Genomic DNA, 22,925 nt, shown 5'->3' on the forward strand with positions numbered 1-22,925 from the left:
AAATACCCAAATTAATTGAAATAATAGGACAATTGTGAAAGAAACCTCAAAAGAAAAAGTCCCGGGGTGCTGTAGCTCAAATTCAGAATTCCCATTTGAAAGGAAAATTTCTGTTAAGTGTCCAGAAAAAAGTTAAAATAACAATGAAAATGGGTTACATAGGACTTAGCAATTTCTCAAAGCCAGAACATATATTGGAATACAGTATTCCAAAAGGTAAATGTCAGGGGCATATAACCAAGAGTAAAATTCTTCCCAGCTAGATATAATTCTACAGAAAAAAAAATTTAATATAATAGAAGGGTTTTAAGCACTCATGAATAAAGGCTGGAGTTAAATAGGGAAATGCAAATACAAGGGTCCAGAAAAACATAGGTGAATTTATGATATGAAATAGAGAGGATATCCATGTGTTACAGCATTAATATTTTAAGAAGAGAAGAAACTTTAATGTATTCAAAGGTATTGAGGGGGTTAAATAAGAAAAACAGAGGGCTTGGTCATGGATTCGTTTCATTCTGAGCATTTAAGAGGGAGAAATGTAAAAAGAAGAAACTGAAATGGTGGCAGGGAAGAGGCATTGAAATGGCTAATTCTCATTATTGGAGTTCATGGGAAGAAGAATATATACATATACAGGAATGATTGGTTAGTAGGGCAAGTGTGTATCAAATAAACCTCACTTCTCTGAGCTGAAATAAAAAAAGGTTGAACACGGAAACATTTTGCTGTAGAAATACATTAAAACTTCACACAAGGAATCAAGTGGATATAGGGAGGGAAAAGATTATAAGGGAGGAAGTTAATACCCTCAGGCAAAACAAACTTTCTGATTTTCTAGGGGGAATTAAAAGAGAAAAAGAAAAGAATCTAGAATCTAATAACCTCAACAACTGGGAAATGCCTGAACTAATTTTGGCATATGAATTTAATAGGCTCTTATTGTGATATAGAAGGAACTAAAGGATAGTTTCAAGGATATTGGGTAGTACAAACTGATGAAATGAGCAAAGTCAAGAGAAAAGAAAGAGTTCTTAGGAATGCTAATATGAAACCAATGGTCAACCATGTCTCTAGAGGATTGTGATGGCATGTTTAATCTGTCTTCCAAAGTGAATTTGTGTCAAAGGCTACTATAGTTAATTTTATTTTATTACTATGTTTATTTATTTGTGATTTTTATCCCCTTTTCTTTAACTCTCTTCTTCCCTGCACCACACACTCCTCCCTTCCCCATATCAGTTTTTAATGGAAGTTTTAATGAACAGGTGTTCAGAAGGAAACAAAGACAAGGAGGTCTGAAAGCATGGAATTTATATATATATTTTTTTCATCTAAGTATGAGATACTTTGTGAAATGGATTCATGATACATTTGTGTCCTGTGTATGTGATACATGGTTTTGCTTACGGTATAGAGCTCATTTCATGTTATTCTTGTTTTAAAAGTGTATTACATCAGTTTAGCTCCATGATGGCCTAAGAATATGAAAAGAAATGTTAAAACTAGTGGGGTGGTAAAAGTTTAGGAAGATCTGGGAGCTTGTTTGGGATATATTTATAGGAAACAATTTCCATTTGATTTCCATTCAATTTCTTAACTAAAATCCTAATTCATGGTGCTTTTTTTGAAAAATTGAAAATCATATAACTTAAGAGTGGGTAAAGACTTCAAAAGAGAGCCACCTACTCTAATCCATATTCTTATATAGTTTTGCCAAAAAGTAGTTAATTGACCCCCTTGTTTGGAGACCTGGTGAGAGAGAACGTCTTATTTTTTTGGTAATAAATTTATTTTCCCCCCAATTATATGTAAAGACAATTTTAGACATTCATTATTATAAAATTTTGAGTTGCAAAATTTTTCCCTTTCTTTTTCACCACCCCTTTCCCTGAGATAGTAAGCAATTTTTATAGGTTATACATGTGTACATACATGTACATATACCAGGAACCCACTATTTCCTGAGGCAAACCATCCCACTTTTATATAACTTTTGTTTTTAAGGTTTTCCTCAGTTTGCTTTTTTAAAACTTCATTTCTATTTAGTTTTTCTAAGAGTAATTGTGTGTATATAATATAACTTATTAGAGACTGAAACAAAACATCTGATAGTCTCAAAGTTACATTCTACTGAGCATATAGAACAGGTACATAGAAAAAAAAATAAGGTAATTTAAAGACAACATTGATAGTAGCTCTTCACAGAAGAGCTAGTCTCTGAACTATCAAAGAATTGACAAATTGTCAAAGTATAGATTCTAGAGGTGGAAATGAGCAGGAAGTTCCTTCTAGGTATAAGGTAAAGGAGATAAAATTGTATAGGGAATGACTTGTTAAGTTGAATGAAATAGCAAATATATGAGGTATCAAAGTAAAGAATAATATCAGTAGTTTGAAAATGAAGGTTGGGGTCATACATTGTGGCTCCTTAAATGCTAGCTTTAGGAATTTTGTTCTGTTCTTTGAGGCATATCAGGAAATGTTGAAGATTTTTGAGCAGATAGCAGCATATTTTAGATCCATGTCTTAAAAAGATAACTTTTGCATCTCTGGAGAATTCATTGAAGAGAGTAGACTCAAAGCAGGATGTTCAGTTAAAAATCTTATGTGCATAATTTAGGATAAGATATTGAACTGAATGACTTTATGACTAGAAAATAGAGAATGGATTGAAGAGATTGTTGTAGATGTATGGTGAGCAAAACTGGCTTACCTGGATGCAAAATGGTTAAGCAAATGGGACAAGTCAAGGATTGTTTCAAAGTATTGTGAATGTGACCAGTTTGAAGGATATTGATTCCTTTAACAGATGATATGGAAGTTTGGAGTTATTAATGGTAGCTCATTCAGATTCTCATTTTCCTAGATTATTGCAGCAACTTTCTAATTGGTCTTTCATATCTCTATTCTATTTCTTTCTACACACTACTGTCAAAAGTAATTTTCCTTAAGTGCAGTTCCGACGATGCCGTTGTACTACTTGATCAATTCTGTTTAGCTTTTAAAACCTTATACAATCTGGTCCCACCCTATCTTTCCATCCTCATTGAGTATTGCTCTCTTTCCTTCTACCTACCCCATATTTTGGATCAGCTGAACTAATTTTCTATATTTATCGTACACAATACTCTATCCTCCATCTCTGTGCCTTTTGCATTGAATATCAACCATGCCTGGAATGTACTCCCTCCTGCTTCTTATCTTATAGAGCCCTTTTCTTCCTGTAAGACATAACTGTAACATCATCTTCTGTCTTTAAAGCCTTTTCTAGTTTCCTCCTACTGTTAGTACTCTCCCAGACTGACTTGTATTTAACTACTTTGTATAATTTTTACTTATTCGTTTTATCTTTCTGTTTATATATATTTCCAAATGTACTTGTCTCCTCTATTAGAACTCTTTGCTAGTAGGAATTGTTTCATTATTTGTACTTGTATCCCAAATTCTGTAGTACTTAATAGATACTTATTTGAGTCATTGATTGATACTAGCCTTAGCAATTAAGGAATTTGTCCTAACCTTTGTGAAAATAGTTTTATTCTCTTGACGGAATCAAAGGTTAGATGGCAAGTTTTTGAGAAATAAATGAACAATAAGCAGTTTGAAGCAAAGAGTAGAGAAAACTTTTCATGAAAATTCGGTTATGAAAAGGAAAAGAGAAGACAGTACTTTGAAGGGCGAAGTGAAGGTGGGTGGGTATTTTTTTTCCCCAAGAGTAGAAGGGACTTGAGCATGTTAGTAGGTGTTACAGAAAAAGATAGTAATGAGATGAGAGAGAGAAAAAGAGAGAGAGAGAGAGAGAGAGAGAGAGAGAGAGAGAGAGAGAGAGAGAGAGAGTGTGTGTGTGTATAGCTACTTGTCCACATTCTTAAAAAAGAAAGACATATTTGACTCAAATAGGGAAAGGTTCTAATGTCAAATGAAGGTGTTTTATAATGCTAAAGAAAATATATAGGAACTCTAGAATTTGTTATTAGGGAGTGAAATAAGTTGTTCTCTGTGTTATGTATATATAAATAGTTGGCAGCATTGTGGAAGGAAAAGACTATAGATAGGGAGGTTGATTCATAGACTTTTGAAATAGACCAGATGAGATGTAGTGATGGCTAAAATTAGGCAAATGAATGTTGTGAATAGAGAAATGTAGATAAAAGAGATGTTGTAGAACAAGGTAAAAACTAATATATTTGGCAATTGATTGGGTATGTAAAGGGTAATATCTTGGTAATGAAGGGAAGGAGACTAAAAAGCCAAGAATAATACCAAGGTTTTCCAATAAAAAGTTGATTGTGCTTTTAGTAGAAATGAAAAAATTTGGTAGAAGGTTGAGCTAGGGGGATATGGTTAGGGAGATGAGTTTGCCTTGGATATGTTTAATTTGAAATGTCCATAGAACATTAATTTTTTTTATTTTTAATTCAATTTTTCTTCCTTCTCCACTTATTGAGAAGGTAAGAAAAATAAAACCTATTACAAATTATATATAGTCATGCAAAATACATTTCTACATTAGCCATCATGTCAAGAAAAAAGAAAGAAGGAAATAAGATTAAAGCTATATATCCTCTTGAGTCCATCAGTTTTCTCTGGAGGTGCATAGTGTATTTCATCATGAGCCCTTTGTAATTTTGATGAATCGCTGTGTTGGCCAAAGTTACTAAGTCTTTCAAAGTTGATTATCATTACAGTATTATTGTCACAGTATAATTATCCTCCTGGTTCTGTTCCCTTCTTTTTGCCTCTGTTCACACAAGTCTTCCCCAGGTTTTCTGAATCTATCCCCTTCATCCTTCTTATAAAACAATAATATTTGATCACATTCATAAGTAAAGTCTGTCGAATCGCTTTTCTGTCAGAAGGTGGATTTCTATCCTTTATGAAGAAATAGAAACCTAGATATCACAGATCTTGCTCCAGATCTCAACCAGAGTTGAAATTTAAACCCAAGTCCTCTGAACTTTAGTGTTTTTATTCTCTAGTCTACTACTCTGCCTATCTTTCACTTATAAGAACAGTAAAAAGAGAATCTTTGGTAGAATTTGCAAATCTATGTGTAGTCATTCTGTGAGAAAGTCAGAAAGAGACTTTTGTATAGAGACAAGTGTGCACTTAAAAAAAAAGATACATGCTTGATATAGTATTTAAGCTAATTTAAACAATGTATTTAATATAAATTTAAAGAAGTCTAGTACATTTTCCAGCCAATTAACTGGGTTCATCAACCTCCTCTTGATATCCCTAGGTAAGTTCTTCCTTTTAATGTAGCATCCCAGGCTTTCATTATTAAGACTGGTAGTCAATAGAACATACCTGCTTTGTCACAGTCAGTCTTTAGGATGAGTTTTTAGTTTTTAATGTTTCTAATTGGTCATATCTTTACTTTGACCTATATCTTCTGAATCAAACTTTGCAGTTAGTAAATGCTTCGTACTATTTCTATATTGCTTCTCTGTCTGTCATCCTCCTAGATTCCTGGGGCACTAATTTTATGCTTTCCTCACCCATCTATCACCCTTCTCTTTTATTCCTTCTGAAGAATCCTTGATCATTTTCTGTGACTCAGTAATATATTCCTGTTCCTTTAGGGCATATATCTTTGAAAATACTTTAGGATCAGTTGAGAGATAGCATATGATGTATTAAATTACTCTGCACTTGAAAACAGGGCAGATGGATATTTTCCAATTAATGCATGCCAGCTTTGTTCATGCATGTATGTGTAGCCCAACCCTATCCCTTCCCCCAAAAGTCTAATGCTTAAGGGTTATTTTTAAGAAGTCCTATTTTATAGATCAAATGCACACTGAAAAATACTTCTTCACTAATGCCTTCAGTTTATTATTCATGATTTTTCCATTTTTTTCCTCAATCATAAGAAAGTAAAACTTGAACCTTCAGACTCCTAAAAGTTTTAAGTAAACAAAAGAAACAACTTAAATGCTGCTTATTCCTAGATCCCAGTGACATTTAGAAGTTTCTCATTTCTTCTCTCCCAAACCATTCTGACAACTTTCAGCTAATCTCTCCCCTATCCTTCTCCAAAAGATAACAACCCAACCTTCATTTTTTCCCAAAGGAATTTTTTTTTTTTTAAACACAGAGGCCTGAGCATATCACATTCAATATATCTTTCTTGCTTACCTAATGAAAGGTAATTTTTCTTTAACTTCCCATTCAGATGCTACTACCATGTGATTCAAACTTACTTTGTATTCTTATTTTACTCTTTACCATAGTCATCCTTAAGCCAAAGTGGATTACAACTGTTTACTAGAATTTATGCTTTATGCCGCCTTTCTGCTATTCTGTCTACCTGGAATACATTACCTTTTCCATTATATCTGTCTAGATTCTTCTCTATCAGCCTTCATGGAATGAACATTAGCACATATTTGAGAAAGATTCCTCTGTAGTTCTGATATTTGCTCTTTAGAGTTACATACCAAATGAATATATTCTCTGCTCTTCACATGATGAGTTTTCAGATATTTTATGTAAAGTGTGTTTAATGTATTTATAATTTCATTTGACATAAGGATTTAATCATAGATGCATTGTTGGTGGAATTGTGAACACATCCAGCCATTCTGGAGAGCAATTTGGAACTATGCTCAAAAAGTTATCAAACTGTGCATACCCTTTGATCCAGCAGTGTTTCTACTGGGCTTATACCCCAAAGAGATACTAAAGAAAGGAAAGGGACCTGTATGTGCCAAAATGTTCGTGGCAGCCCTGTTTGTAGTGGCTAGAAGCTGGAAAATGAAAGGATGTCCATCAATTGGAGAATGGCTAGGTAAATTGTGGTATATGAATGTTATGGAATATTATTGTTCTGTAAGAAATGACCAGCAGGATGAATACAGAAAGGACTGGCGAGACTTACATGAACTGATGCTGAGTGAAATGAGCAGAACCAGGAGATCATTATATACCTCAGCAATGATACTGTTTGAGGATGTATTCTGATGGAAGCGGATCTCTTAGATAAAGAGAGCCTTAATTGATCAAAGATGGACAGAAGCAGCTACACCTAGAGAAAGAACACTGGGAAATGAATATAAACTGCTTGCATTTTTGTTTTTCTTCCTGGTATAAATAACTTCTCAATTCAGTTCTCCCTGTGCAACAAGAAAACTGTTTGGTTCTGCACACATATATTGTATCTAGGATATACTGCAACCCATTCAACATGTAAAGGACTGCTTGCCATCCGGGGGAAGGGGTGGAGGGAGGGAGGGGGAAAATCGGAACAGAAGTGAATGCAAGGGATAATGCTGTAAAAAATTACCCTGGCATGCGTTCTATCAATAAAAAGTTATTAAAAACAAAAAAGATTTAATCATAGAGTTGAAAGAAACACTACAGCAATTTTTTTTCTAAATTTTTAAATTAATTTATTTATTTTTATTATAACTTTTTATTGACAGAACATATGGCTGGGTAATTTTTTACAGCATTATCCCTTGTACTCACTTCTGTTCCTACTTTTTCCCTCCCTCCACCCCGTTCCCTAGATGACAAGCAGTCCTATACATGTTAAATATGTCACAGTATATCCTAGATACAATATATGTGTGCAGAACCAAACACTTCTCTTGTTGCATACAGCAATTCTTTATATGAGTCTCCTTTCAAAATCTCTAACGAGTGGTCGTCTAATGTTGGTAAATTACCAACCAAATGAAGCATTTCATTCCCTTTTATTTGTATGTAGTATGTGATGTAGTGTATAGGGAATAAGATCTATATCTATTTTGAATGTTAGGAATAATGTTTGTATATTTCCAGTCTTGGGGCACTTCTGTTCATTCACTCAGTGAAACATTTATTAAATATCTGCTATGTGTCAGACACTGTGCTAAGTGCTGGGGTTACAAAGAAAGGTGAAAGATAGTCCCTGTTCTCAAAAAACTCACAGTCTAATGGAGGTGACAACATTCAAACTGCTGTGTATGCAAACAAGTTACATAAAGGGTAAATTGATGATGATTAACAAAGGAAAGGCACTAACATGAAAAGTAATTGGGAAAAGCTCTTGTAGAAAGTGAGATTTCATCTAGAACTTGAAGGAAGCAATGGAGTAATCATGTCTGAAATTTAGGCCTCCTCCTTTCATTCACTCAATCATCTTGTGACTTGAAATCATTTAGTCCAGTTATAATTTTTGTCTTTATTTATTTTGGATTTCAAAGTTCTCTTAATTATTTTGCTTTAATTCTTTTCAGTCAATATTTTTCTTCTTGATAGAAAAATATAATTATGACTAGTCTTCACCGCCTATGTAGTAGATGCAAATCATGTCACAACATAATATTAATTCCTTTGTTGGGAATAAATCTGCATATTTGGGAGTATACTGTTAGACTTTTCCCCCTACCTTTTATATTTGCTGCCATTAATTGCCCCATCTGTAACAAACATTGCTTCCTCTTTGTTTTGTGTTTTTCTTAATATGTAGCTTTTGAAAATTCCCTTTTTATGGCCTTTATTTTGGGCAATCTTTGAGTTTATTGTGGGCATCATAGATTTTCTGATATTAGAACTTTGGACTTCTCAAAGAAAAGTGTGCAGTAATATGGTTCCCTTCAGGTAGACAATTCTCCCTTTGTTTCATTGGCATTTTTTTGTGATTGTATTGTCAGAATTCTGCTTTTGATAAACTCCGATTCCTCTTGAGCCATCTTCCCTTTTAAAAAACTTCAGACAATTATTATCTGTGACTTTTTGTCCGGATAATTGAGAGAGGATGGTAATTAATAGGTTACAGTTCTCATAAACTGATAAAGTTTTGGTAGAAAAGTCGATGTGACATTTTCTGGAGGACAAATGTATTTACTGCTAGTGGATATAAAGGTTTCTGAATCTTTGGGCCTGATTCAAGAACTATTATATAGAAATATTTAAGCAGAAGGGTGACTTTGGTAAAAGCAGTGTCAGAAAGAAATTTGGTAACATTAAGTAAAATTTCATTGTGTTGTTTTACAACCAAATATGTTCATATATTTTTGCTTTTTGAGACGTAAGTGCTCCTTTGATATTTATAATACTATATAATCCTAGGGTTTTTTTTTTTTTTTCTGTGATAATTAAATACAACACACATTTGCCATGAGCAATTTATACTATATAATCCTAGGGTTCTGTTTTTTTTTCTGTGATAAATACAACACACATTTGCCATGTGTCTACTGTTTTCAAAGCCCAAGGACCACATATACAAAAACCAAAAATCATCCTTCCCTTGAAGTAATTTAAACATACACACATAGAATTAAGCATATATATATTGGATGGGAAAGATGAAAATTATATTTGGTCTCTGGGGAGGCTTTTCATGGAAATAGATACTTAACCTGAAACTTGAAGTATGCAAGGATTTAAAGGTCTAAAGGATAGTTATTCTAGGCATGGAATTCAGCTGGTTTGAAGGTACAGAGATGGGTCATGGGAGATGAAATGAGACTAGAAATGTAAGTTGAAGGGAGAGAGTTGCATTTTTTCCTAGAGGCAATAGGTAGTTACCAGTGTTTTAAAAACATGTTCAGATCTTTGGCTTAAAATAAGATAATTTTGACTATTGAGAATGGATTGGGAGAGAAGATTGATTTTAAGCAGAGAGAATAACTTCGATATTTTAAGTTATTTATCCATGTTAGATGAGTGAGTATCTGACCTAGGATAAGGGCTATTAATGAAAAAAAAAGGGGTCGTTAAAAGATTGGTTGTAGAATTAACAAGACCTAATAATTGATTAGATATGAAGATTGAGAGAGTTGGGGATAACTTTCAAATTGTGAAACATGAATACCTGAGAAGATAGAGAACTCATAAACAAAAATCATGAAGTGTAAGCAAAATTTTCTTTAGATGGAAGGTAAAATAATCAGTTTTGTTGAACATGTTGAATTTGAGATACTAATAACATAGCCTGGTTGAGCTGTCCAGGAGATAGCTAACAATGTGAGATCACAGTTCAAGAAAACTATTATAAAGGACAGATTGTCTCACCTTTGTTCTCTGTACCTCTAGTTCTAACGCTGTTCCTGGTCCATAAGACTATAAAGGCAAAGCTAAAAGGGACCTCAGAGAGAGGTCATTGGGTCTGACCCCCTCATTTTTCAGATGCAGATATTTGGCCCAGTTGACTAATACATGATTTGCCCAAGATCACATGGGTACTAAATGTCAGAAGTACAATTTGAATCTTGGTTATCTGATTCCATTTTCTTTTAGCCTTCTGAATGGTAGTTGTTTAATAGATGTTTGTTGATTATTGGGTGGGAGTGTGTGTGTGGGGGTGTTTTTGAATGAATGTTCCAGAGAATCCAGAGGAAGATAGGGAAATAGCCTTCATATTATAAAGGGAATGGTCAGCATTGCCTCAACATTCAGAAAGATAAAGAAGTATGAGAGTTGAGAAAAAAAAACATTGTCATTAATACTTAAATTCTCAGTGATGAAGTCAAAGGGGTAAAAATTAAGATACTTCAAGGCAAATGTATTGGATTTAAAGGAGTTTTAAAATAAATTTTACTACTGTTGTTGCTTTTTTTTAAGGATGGGGTAAAGTTGAGTATATATTGCTGTATACAGCAAGAAAGGAAATAAATAAAGTGTAAAGGTGAGAGAAGGAATAATGGAAAAGCAAGTTCCTAGTGGAGAAGGAATTGGCTTAAAAGATACAAGTTCTTGCTTATAGTCATTCCTTCTTTTCATCAACACCAATAAAATGTCTGCCTTTCCTCCACATACTTTGTAAGTGAATGTTTTCTTTTGCCATCTGTATTCATAAAAAGAACTATGGAAACTGAATATTGATTAAAGCATTGTATTCCATTCTCCCATCCTTTTGGGAGTGGGGGAGAGGCACTTTTTCTTTCCCCCCTTTGGGTCTGATTTTTCTTGCACAACATGACAAATACAGAAGTATATTTAAAATGGATTATACATATATAACTTATATCAGATTACTTGTTTTAGGAAGAAGGAAATGAGGGAGGGGGAAAAAATTTGGAGCACAAGATCTTACAGAAAAGAATGAAAACTATCTTTACATGTATATATTTGAAAAAAATGAAATACTATTGAGAAAAAAAGTGTTTGCCTACTTCCTACTCCTTTGAAAGGCATAATTTTTAATCAGTTGTCCAAATTGAATTTTTAATCTCTGAAAGTTAACTGGGACAGGCTGAAGATCATGAAAAGTCAATATTCGGAAGTTAGGTGTAACATAACCACTAATGGGAGTTTTGTTTCCTATATTTTATCAGATATGATACTTTGTTATAACTTACTGATTAATTTTATATTTTACCAGCATAAGAAAATTGCATTTCTTTTCTTTTAGGTATTTACAGCAGCAATGATGTAGCAGTATCATTTCCAAATGCAGTATCTGGCTCAGGATCTAGCACTCCTGTTTCCAGTTCTCATTTGCCTTCACAGTCTTCTGGTCATTTGCAACAAGTAGGAGGTTTATCTCCTTCAGCCACGTCATCCATAACCACTGCTGTTGCTACAACTCAGGCAAGTAATTACAGTGATCTAGAAGGTCACTAGATTTATTCTTATCATTTAATCTTGTTTTTTGTCTCCTTTGCAAAACATTATCAGCAGGAACTTGCCTTTTATCATAATTTGTGCTGATATGGCCATTGGGAAATAATATGTATTTCTTTCTTATGTATGTCATAGGGATCATAGGTTTTACTGCTTGAGGAGATTTTAAAAGATCATAGGATCATAGATATAACTTTGGAAGCAACCTCAGAAACTGTTTCTTTCAATTAGTCCAATCTCCTCTTTTTTACACAGTGAGGTGACAAAGTCCAAAAGAGATCGAAGGTTATAGATTTAGATCTTAAAGGGTCATTTAATCCACTGCCCTTATTTTACAGATGAAATGAAATAACTTGTACAAGATCTCAATTGTAGTAAGGTATTTGAACCCACATCCTCTGATTTCAGGTCTTTTATTTTTCTTATTTTATCCACACTGTGGAAAAGGTAAATTAAAAGGTGTGATTGAATTAGATTATTTTCATTTTGGGGATTTTTAAGTCTCTTTCAGATTTATCTTGGGGTGATATGAAAAATTTAGTTATTCAATGGAAATTAATTCTTTTCTATTTTTAAACAGTTAAGATTAAAGATGTGGACTATTTTTTTTTTTGCTGAGGCAATTGGGGTTAAGTGACTTGGCCAGGGTCACATAGTTAGGAAGTGTTAAGTGTCTGAGATCAAATTTGAACTCAGGTCCTCCTGACTTCAGAGCTGGTGCTCTACCCACTGCGCCACCTAGCTGCCCCAATATGGACTATTTTATAACCTTTTTAAACATCTTAGAAAGTATTGGTTGTGAATTTTGAACATTTTAAAAATGAAATATCCAGCAGATTTTGTTACACTAGTATTAATGTTTTGAAGAAAAAAATTCTCCTAGCCTAAATGACTTCCCACTAATTTTGGGAAATATTCAGTATGGTATATCCCAGTATGGTAAAATCAATGAATGTGGATCTTCCTGTTAAGTAGAATTTATTGGCGTGACTTACCTCTTATACCAAATCTGTCTGTGATCTCATTTATTTACATAACAATTCATCTATGCCTGCCCATACTTTCCAACTTTTGTTCATATCCTCCAAAATTTCTCAGGAAATCCTTAAAACATGCTACAAGTCTTCCCCACATTCTCCTGACATTGTAAGAGTAATGGTGCAAAACTCTATTATCGCTTTTTTTGCCTCACAACCATCCATGGTGATTGATGAAACAATGTATAGCTTGGGGGGCGGGGGGGGAAAGAAACCAAAAATCACTGGATATGACCTTTTATTCTGTCTTTGGGAAGACAGATATTTGTCTTTTAATGGCTGAAATTAAATGCATCAGATGAAAAAATTTTGATTTTGATTATATATTTGAATGTGTATATATGTGATTCTAGTAATGAGATTCCCTTCCGTACATAAGGCATATTGGTGAACAGAACACTCCAAATTTGGTCTTTGAATCATTCCCTTCCTTTTATAAGTACAAGTAAAATATTAAATAGAACACGTTTTAAGATTTGCCAACGTTTATATATTTCTCAACATGTGAGATTCTTAAAGTTTGATTATATTAGATCTTTTTTTTTCCCCTAAATAAGACTAAATTTATTCAATATCCTAGGAAACGTATATGAACAATATAAAAAGTACAAAAACAGATTAGAAGGTTTATAATACATTGATAGAAAATATATGGCTACATACATTACATTCTGTGAGCAAAGGAACAGGTAGAGAAGGATGAAAATGACTGCAGGGATAGAAGGAAGGAAGTAGAGCTCATCTATATTATAGTATATTTTACCATATTGCAGCCATTAAAAATATACCCAAAAAACCCATTTCAAAATAACTCAGGAAGAAAATGCCAATGGGTAGGATTTATGCACTTCACATACTATATAGCTCCACACAGAAAGTCTAGCCATTTTGTTATACAGTAATTTGCATGGAGAGTATGAAATATGTATACTTTTTTACAAAAGGAGGAGTGTATTGACAAATGGTAGAAATCTTAAAAAAAAAAAATTAGGAGTCCTATAAAAATGGCTCACTCATTCTTATGTCGTTTATACTATCAAACTTAACAAAATCCTATACTGGACCATTTTGGAAGAATTTGAGGAGGCGGCATATGTAAAAAGGAAATGGCATTCACTTTATTGGATCATATAATCTGGAAATTTTCAGAGCCTCAGAAATCACTGTATAGATAAGCAAAATGAAACCTAAAGAAGTCATTCACATATTAGTGGTCATGTAGTTCAACCCCTTCACCAGACATTAAAAAATGACTTGCCCAACATCACACAGGTAATAACTTGTATAACTGACCTCTGAAACCTGGTCCTCTTGACTTTAAATAACACTGCTTTTTCCACAGCAATACAAAGGCAAAAGGGTAGCTACATAGAAGACCTAGAATTTGAACCAGTGGCAATTTTTTTCATCCAAAACAGAGAGGTGGCCAGAGAAAAAACAATTTGGAGTATTTGATCACTCCAAAAATACTAATGAACTTTGAACTTCTGTTCCAGTTTTGTATATATTGTATTTACATTGTGGTAAGCCCTTACTCAGAAGCTTTTATAAATAATAAGACCAAAAAAAACCCCTTAAATTCATAGGCATTCACTTATGAAGATAGAACCATAACTAGGAACTTTTGTGACTAAGGCATCTACGGTAGAATGGAGATATCAAGACAAAAAAAGTAATTGGTGGAGAGACAGAGAACTGAAGGTGTGCTGGTAAGGGTAAGAGAAAGTAATTAAATATAGTAGAAAGTAGATGACAGGGATACTTCACCCTTGGGCTTAAGAGAAGTTTGATTAGAGAGAACTGCCTTTGGGGAAAAAAAAAACCTGGACTTTATTACTTTAAAATATTGTTGCTAATGAAGTTTTAAGCTTAGCTTTTTTTTTTTTTTTTTTTTTTTTTTTTTTTTGTACATAGGCCCTGGTGGAAAGTCCCCACTACCCTATCTTCTTTACCACTAAGAGTATAAAATTTTTTTTAACCTATCTCTAGAGTTCTATATTTAATTACTTGAATGTAATGAAATTATGAATTTTTAGGTTCTTTAGATATAAAAATAAATATGACTATTTTGTCACTTAAGAAAAATGATTTATAGTATTGTTATTAATTGTTAGTGTTAAAAATCCTAAAAGACTCTGGAAAAAAGTTGAAGGCAGATAACTAGCTTAGAACAGAATTTGGAAGACTTCATACAAGTAGGAGACAATGAAAAATGGAATGGAAAAAATAATTCAGGAAAATTATTCTAGGAGAAAAGGATTCTGGGAGAAAAAGAAATAAAACAGAAAATTAAACTAAAAGAAAAACTGCAATAGTATATTTTTTTTAAAAAAAATCGAGTAAATGGCTGTAGGAGAATTGATTTAAAATTCATTGGACTTCTTGAATGCCATGTGCCACCATTAGACTTCCTGAAAAACTATGTCCTGTTTCAAGGAGTCATTAAAAAAAAAAAAAAAAAACTGCTTGGAACATTTAGAATCAGAAGAGAAAAGTCAGAATAAAAAAGAATCCATGAGGCAATCCTTGAAGAGGAATCACAAAGGAAAAAGTATCAGAATGTTAGAGCCAAAACCCACAGCTTCCAGGTTAAAGAAAAATGACAGCATGAATCCAGAAATAACTTTCAAGTACCACAGAAGTATTCAGCATCACAGAAGAGTATTGCAACTGTGGTGTAAGACAGATAATGTTAAGACACAGTATTCTAAATGGCAAAAAATTAAGACAACCAAGAATAAATTAAACTGTAAAACAGTATATACTACTGGAGGGGAAATGGATATGTAATAAAATAAAAAACCCTCAAGAATTCCTTATGAAAAGATATAAGTGAGAGGATTGAAGGCAGTAGAAAATTTAAAAAGTAAATACATTTGAACAATAGGAAATAAGATGAAAAAGTATTTGTAAGTTAGCCATCTTCCAGACCCTGTGCTAATAAATAATGCTCTGCAAATAATATCTCATTTGATAATGTCTGAATCAGAGATATAAAGGTTCCTTCAAAAAAATTTTTTTTTCCTCATAAACCCCTTTGGCTGTCTGGTGAGGCCTGTGGATCCCTTCTTAGAAAAATAGTTTATTACTCACATTCTTAATTGTAGGAAATGCAAATTTTCAGATAGAGATTAGAGTAAATAAAGATGTAATTTTCTTTCCCCAGTCATATTTATGGATCCAAGGTCCCTGGACCCAGAGTTAGAACCCCTGGTCTAAATATGCATATATGCTGCATATATGTAATGTGTTTATAAATGAAAATGTACATATACACACATAAGTATATTTAAAAGAGTTTCTCACCCTTCCCTCAGCTATGCTTTTAAGTCCCTCCTTTTCTGTTTTTGTTTTACATGACCATTCATTTTTTTACATATTTCCTTATGAATCATATTGGAAGAGAAAAATCAGACCAAAAGGGAAAAATCACAATAGGAAAAAAAAAAAGCAGAAGAAAACGGGGGTGGGAGGAATGCACATAGCATGTGTTGATTCAATCTCCATAGTTCTCTTTCTGGATACACATGGCATTTTTGCAAATATGATATTTTTTGGTAATCTCTTTGGGATACAGGCCCAGGAATGGCACTAAAGGATCAAATGGCAAGCACAGTTTGATAACCCTTTGGGCACAGTTTCATACTGCTCTCCAGAATGGTTGGGTCAGTTCACTACTCCACCAACAATGTGTCCCAGTTTTCCCATGCCCCCTCCAACATTTATCTTTATGTTTTCCTTTCATCTTAGCCAATGAGAGATATGAAATGGTACTTCAGATTTGTTTTAATTTGCATTTTTCTAATCAGTTATGATTTAGAGCATTTTTTTTTATAACTATAGATGGCTTTAATTTCTTTGTCATGAAATTGTTCATGTCCTTTTGACCATTTATCAATTGGGAAATAATAGTGCCCTTTTCCTCTCCTTTTTAAGCAAAATAATTGAGTTTAAGTGAGTTGCCCAGAGTCACACAGCTAATAAGTATTAACAAGTATCTGAAGCAGGATTTGAACTTGGGTTCTCCTTACTTCGAGGCCAGTGCTCCATCTACTGCACCATCTACCTGCCCTCCCCAAAGGGGAGTTTTTAAACTACATGTAAACAAAAATTTTTAACATCTGTTTTTAAAATTTTTGAGATTCCAATTCATTTCCCTTCCTTCTTTACCCCTCTTTCCTGAAGGCAAGCAATTTTATATAGATTACACATCAGCAACCAGATAAAAACATTTCCATGTTAGCCATGTTGCGAAAGAAAACATTCCAAAAAAGCCAAGAATAATAAAGTTGTTGTTGTTGTTGTCTTAGCTAAGGCAATTGGTGTTAAGTGACTTGCCCAGGGTCACACAGCTAGGAAGCGTTAAATGTCTGAGGTCCTCCTGACTTCAGGGCTGGTGCCCTCCTTTATCCACTGCTCCACCTAGCTGCCTCGAGTAATAAAAACGGTTTTTTTTTTTAAAAAATATGCTTCTGTCTGTTTTTAGATTCTTATCAGTTATACATTTTTTTTCATCATAAGTTCTTCAGAATTACCTTGCTTCATTGAGAATTGCTAAGCTATTGACATTTGACTATCATACAATATTGCTATTACTGTGTATGTTTTCCTGGTTCTTCTCATTTTACTTTCTTATAGCAAAATAGTATTCCATCAAAAATCAAATACCATAACTTATTCTCCTTGAAGGCCTGGGTTTGAATCCCCCTTCTGACCATTGTATTTGGGCAGCAAAGCAGTTAAGCCAGCCTGCCAGACCTGGAGTCAAAAGATCTGTATTCAAATTTGACCTCAAGACAAATTTACTAAATGACCCAGGCAAGTCAGAGCCTGTTTTCTCAGTTTCCTCATGTGTAAAATGTGTAAAATGAGCTGGAGAAGGAAATGGCCAACTACTCCAGTGCCTCTGCCAAGAAAACCCTCAATAAGACCTTATAAAGAGTCACACACTAACTGAATAACAACAACTACTAAATATTTTAGTACTTAAAAAGTTCTTTTCCTTTTCTTTTTATTTCTTTAGGGTTGAGACTATTGAAAAACCCAAGAGATGTATTTCTGAGTAATTTATAATCAATTTATTAATTAGATTAGCTGATAATAAATTAGTGATCGATGGTTTTTCTCAGTATATCCCTCACATGAGAAATCAGTCCTGATGATAAACAATTAATGAGGGGATGAGTATATTAATGAGGAAATGGGCTAAAATTCTTCAATTCCTCTTGCTGAGAAAATGTTCTGATCATTAGACTCTGCTGCCTCCAGCTAACCTTGACAAAGGCATCCCTCTCTCTCCAGACCACTCTGGTTGGTTTTCTCTTTCATTAGCTGGGTTTCTGTCCACTTCAGGAGAGGAGTTTAAGGATGTCCTTTATGCTTTGGGCGTGGAATTTACCTAGATTAGATTTTATTTACACTGAACACAAGTGTTCAGTTGAATTGTGTCCCAAAGTATGTATCCTAAGGGTTAGGACCTACAGAGGAAATAAGCCTGTGTTCTAATAATTGATTATTAATATAATGGAAACATAATTTCCTTAGAGGTACAGCTCTAGTAATGATATGCACTGGATCAAAATGTATGCAAAGTTCCACGGCCTTCTAGGCATAATTCCACATTGTTCTCCAGATTGGTTGGATCAATACTCATATCCACCAACAGTGCATTAGTTAGCATCCCTGTTTTTTTTCACATCTTATCCAATATGTGTCATCTTTCTTTCCTATCATATTAGCTGATTTAATGGGTATGAGATGTACCTAAGAGATGTTTTATTTGTATTTCTCTAAGCAGTAGCAAATTTAGAGCAGTTTTTCATAAGTAGACTTATTTTGAAAACTGCCTGTTCATATCCTTTGATCATTTATCAATTGGGTAATGTAATGACCTGTATTTCTATAAACCTGACTCAGTCCTCTGTATAGTTGAAAAATGGACCCTTTCTCATAGACATAATGTAAAAATTTTTTCCCCCAGTTTTATGCCTGCCTTCCAATATTAGCTACATTGGTTATATTTTGTAATACTTGCTTTTTCTTAGTCATAAGTTCTTCCCTTTCTATAAATCTGATAAATAAAACATTCCTTTGAACTACTTTTATGTGTGAATCATATACCCATTTTGACCTTAAAGGTACATGATGTGAGATGTTCTATACATAATTTCTGCTATACTACTTTCCAGTTTTCTCAGTAGTTTTTGTCAAATAGTGATTCCTTGTCCCCAAATCTTGGATCTTTGTTTTTGTCTAAACTAGTAAGTTTCTGTTGAATATCTAATCAATTCCAGTAATCCATTACTCTTTTTTTTTTTAAGCCAGTATTATATTGTTTGGATGATTATTGCTTTGTAATATAATTAAAAAATTTTTTTTCATTTATTCCCTTAATATTCTTGACCTTGTTCTTCCAGATGAATTTTGTTGCTATTTTCCAGTTATATAAAATAGATTTTTTGGTATTTTGATTGGTTTGGCACTGAATGAGTAAGTTAATTTAGGTAGAATCATCATTTTATTTGTTGGCTCTGCCTACCCATGAACAGTTACTCTTTCCCAATTTGTTTACATCTGACTATTTGTCTGAACAGCATTTTGTAATTTGTATTAGTTCTTACAGTTTCTGGGTTTGTCTTCATGGGCCAACTTCCCAAGTATTTTATATTGTTTACAATTATTTCAAATGGAATTTACCTTTCTTTTGCTTCCTGCTGGTCTTTCTTGGTAATATAGAGCAATTTTGATCCTTAATGTGGATTTATTTTTTGTCTTGCAACTTTGCTGAAGTTGTTAATTATTTCCACTAGTTTTTTAGGTAATTCTCTAGGTTTTTCTAAGTATACTTTATATTTCTCTATTTATCATTTGCAAAAAGTATTAGTTTTGTTTCCTCATTGCCTATTTCCCCTGATTTCTTTTTTTTTTATCTTATTGCTATAGCTAGTATTTATAAAACAGTATTGAAAAATAGTGGTGAGAAAGGGCACCTTATTTTGATTCTGATCTTATTGAGATGGTTTCTAGCTTATCTCCCATTACAGCTAATGTTTGCTGATAATTTTAAATTTATATTGTTCATCAGTTTAAGGAAAGCTTTATTGATTCCTATGTTTTTCCAGGGATTTTAATAGGAATGAGTGTTGTATTTTGTCAAAAACCCTTTCTTCATCCATTGAGATACTTGTATTATTTTTATTATTGCTATGATCAATTATGCAGATAGTTTTCCTAATATTGAACTAGCCCTACATTTCTGATATAAATCTGACATGATCATGGTGTAAGAGCTTTGATATTGTTATAGTGTCCATCCTAGTACTTTGTTTTTTTGGATCAGTATTCATCAGACAAAGTGGCCTAACTTTTTCTGTTTTAAATCTTCTTAGTTTGTGTCATTAAAGGAATTTGGCAGAAGTCCTTTTTTGCCTGTTTTCCAAATAATTTCTATAATATTGAAATATTGAAATAATAATGTTTTATCAAAATCATTTGTGAATCCATTTGGTGCTGAAGATTTTTTTTCTTAATGAGTTAATTGATCATTTGTTCAGTTTCTTTTTTCTAAGATACAGTTCTTTAAGTATTATGTTTTCTCTTCTGTTAATCTGGACAATTCATACTTTTGTTAACTATTTCACTTAAATTATCAGATTTATTGGCATATAACTGTAACATAACTCTTAATAATTGCTTTTGATGTTGAATTGGGGATTTTTATTTTGTTCTCCTAGTTGCCTGCCCAACTCTTTCTGTTTTAATTATATAAGCATTTAGAGATATAACATTTTCTCCTAAGTACTGCTTTGCCTGTATCTCATAAACATCCTCAAAGTTTATGATTTTGATAATGAAATTTATCATTGTTGTCATTTTCTTTATTATTATTATTATTATTATTTTGCTAAGGCAATTGGGTTTAAGTGACTTGCCCAGAGGCACACAGCCAAGAAGTGTTATGTGTCTGAGGCCAGATTTGAACTCAGGTCCTCTTGATTTAAGGACTGGTGCTCTATCCATTCACCACCTAGCTGCCCCTGTTAATCTCTTTTATGAAATTGTTAATCTATTGCCATTGCTCTTTATTGAGTATACCTCTTAATTGAATTGTGGTCTGAAGAGGATACATTTCATATTTCTATGTTCTTCATTTGGTTTGGTGGTGTTTTTTTTGTTTTGTTTTGTTTTTGTTTTTTTGGTCTTGATGAGTTTTCATCAGAGTGCCATGCACAGCTGAGAAAAAGGTATACTTCTTTTTATTCCCATTGTCTTTTCTCCAGAGATCTATCATAAGTAACTTTTTCCAAAATTTCATTCATCTTCTTAATTTCCTTCTTGTTTATTTTATAGTTATATTTATCTAGTTCTGAAAGGAGAAAGTTGATGTCCTCTCATAGTATAATTTTACTATATTTTTCTTTCTGCATCTCATTTAACTTTTCATTTAGGAATTTGTATGCTTTGGAAATTTTTATTTATTAATAAAGAAAAGGGTCCCTTCAAGAATCTCTCTTGTCTTCAAGGGTCACAGAAAGAGTTAAACATGAGAAACAAAGGGTCTAAATGTAGTTTTGTTTTATTGTTTTGGCAGTAAATGATGAAAGAATAAGGAGGGGAAAGAAAAACTCGATTCAGAAAATTAAGAGGAATAGGGAGGAAAAAGTGGAGAAAAGAGGCATCTCATGAACTTTAATCTTATCTGAACTAAACCAAGGAACAACAAAGGATGCTTGATTATTCTCCCCTATTTAAAAAGTTTGATATAAAATACATTGAATTAGACATAGTAGTTGGTGATGGTGAAAGGAAAGAAAAATTAAGTAATGGTGCATAGAGCTCAAGAAGGAATAATCGTATTGTGGAATATTATCGTTCAATAAGAAATGACCAGCAGGATGATTTCAGAAAGGCCGGGAGAGACTTACATGAACTGATGCTGAGTGAAATGAGCAGAACCAGGAGATCATTATATACTTCAGCAACAATACTATATGATGATCAATTCTGATGGACGTGGCCATCTCCAGCAATGAGATGAACCAAATCAGTTCCAATAGAGCAGTAATGAATTGAACCAGCTATACCCAGCGAAAGAACTTTGGGAAACGACTATGAACCACTACATAGAATTCCCAATCCCTATATTTCTGTCTGCCTTCATTTTTGATTTCCTTCACAGGCTAATAGTACACTATTTCAAAGTCCGATTCTTTTTGTACAGCAAAATAACTGTTAGGACATGTATACTTGTTGCATATCTAATTTATACTTTAACATATTTAACATGTATTAGTCAACGTGCACGGAAGGGATGGAGGGAAGGAGGGGAAAAATTGGAACAAAAGGTTTGGCAATTGTCAATGCTGTAAAATTACCCATGCATATAACTTGTAAATAAAAAACTATAATTTAAAAAAGAAGAAGAAGAAGAAGGAATATTCACAAACTAAACAACCATTATCTTAAGAGGAAAAATTACAAAGAAAGAAAATAAAGTAAATACTTAGATTTGGATTTTGGAGTAGGTGAAGAGAGATGAGCAATAGAGGAGGTAAAAACCACTTCTGTAATCTATATCTTTCTTTTGTCGTGTGTGTGTGTGTGTGTGTGTGTGTGTGTGTGTAGAATGGAAAATGGACAAATAGAGGGTGCGCTGCAGATAAACAATAAAGTTAAAATTCCTCAAAGCTAAATGGATTGACCTTGTCCATAAAATAGAGAAGTAAGCTAGAACACACAAAAAAATAGATGTCTACAAGATCTACAAATAAAAACCAAGGATTCACATAGTGTTAAAATAATGATGTTGGGAAGGTTTTATTATGCTTAAAGAGTTTTTTTAAAAACAAGTGCCAGTTGTGACCTCAAAGTCAAGACAGTATTAAAAAATAAACATAGTTGAAGGATAGAAAGCAGGGCAGAGGGGAGAAAGAATACCTCATTCTATTCAGAGGTACTTTTTCTAGTAGAAGAGAATTGGAAACCATGATTTTTAATCTCAGTTATGGAATTCCTGAACAAATTATGGTGTATGTATATAATGTAATATTGTTTTGCGGTTAGAAATAACAGATCAGTCAGGGAAACCTGGTTTTGTATGAACCAATATTTACATAAGTGAGACCAGGAAAATTATTTATACCCAGTGATCATAGCAGTATAAAAGAAGGTAGCTTTGAAAGACTTAAAAAAAAATCTGATTAATGCATAAACTAGAAGTCAAATGATAAAGTATGTGTCAGTTCTACCTCTTGACAGAAAGCTGATTGACTTAGAGATACAGAATGACATCCATTTTTCAGGGAAAATCAGTCAAGTTTTGCTTGA

The 22,925-nt window shown here is 33.1% G+C and overlaps 1 protein-coding gene across 4 annotated transcripts in view; it reads left to right on the top strand.

The window, feature by feature from the left end:
* Positions 1 to 22,925, top strand: part of MLLT10 (MLLT10 histone lysine methyltransferase DOT1L cofactor) — a 218,202-nt gene that overhangs the window by 154,806 nt on the left and 40,471 nt on the right. For all 4 annotated transcript variants that reach the window (XM_052001709.1, XM_052001711.1, XM_052001708.1 and 1 more), the window contains one exon: positions 11,351 to 11,529. In XM_052001709.1, coding sequence (XP_051857669.1) covers positions 11,351 to 11,529 — 179 coding nt within the window. The remainder of the gene's footprint in view (positions 1 to 11,350; positions 11,530 to 22,925) is intronic.

Source organism: Antechinus flavipes, chromosome 5 (assembly GCF_016432865.1).
Source record: "Antechinus flavipes isolate AdamAnt ecotype Samford, QLD, Australia chromosome 5, AdamAnt_v2, whole genome shotgun sequence".
Classification (NCBI taxonomy): Eukaryota; Metazoa; Chordata; class Mammalia; order Dasyuromorphia; family Dasyuridae; genus Antechinus; species Antechinus flavipes.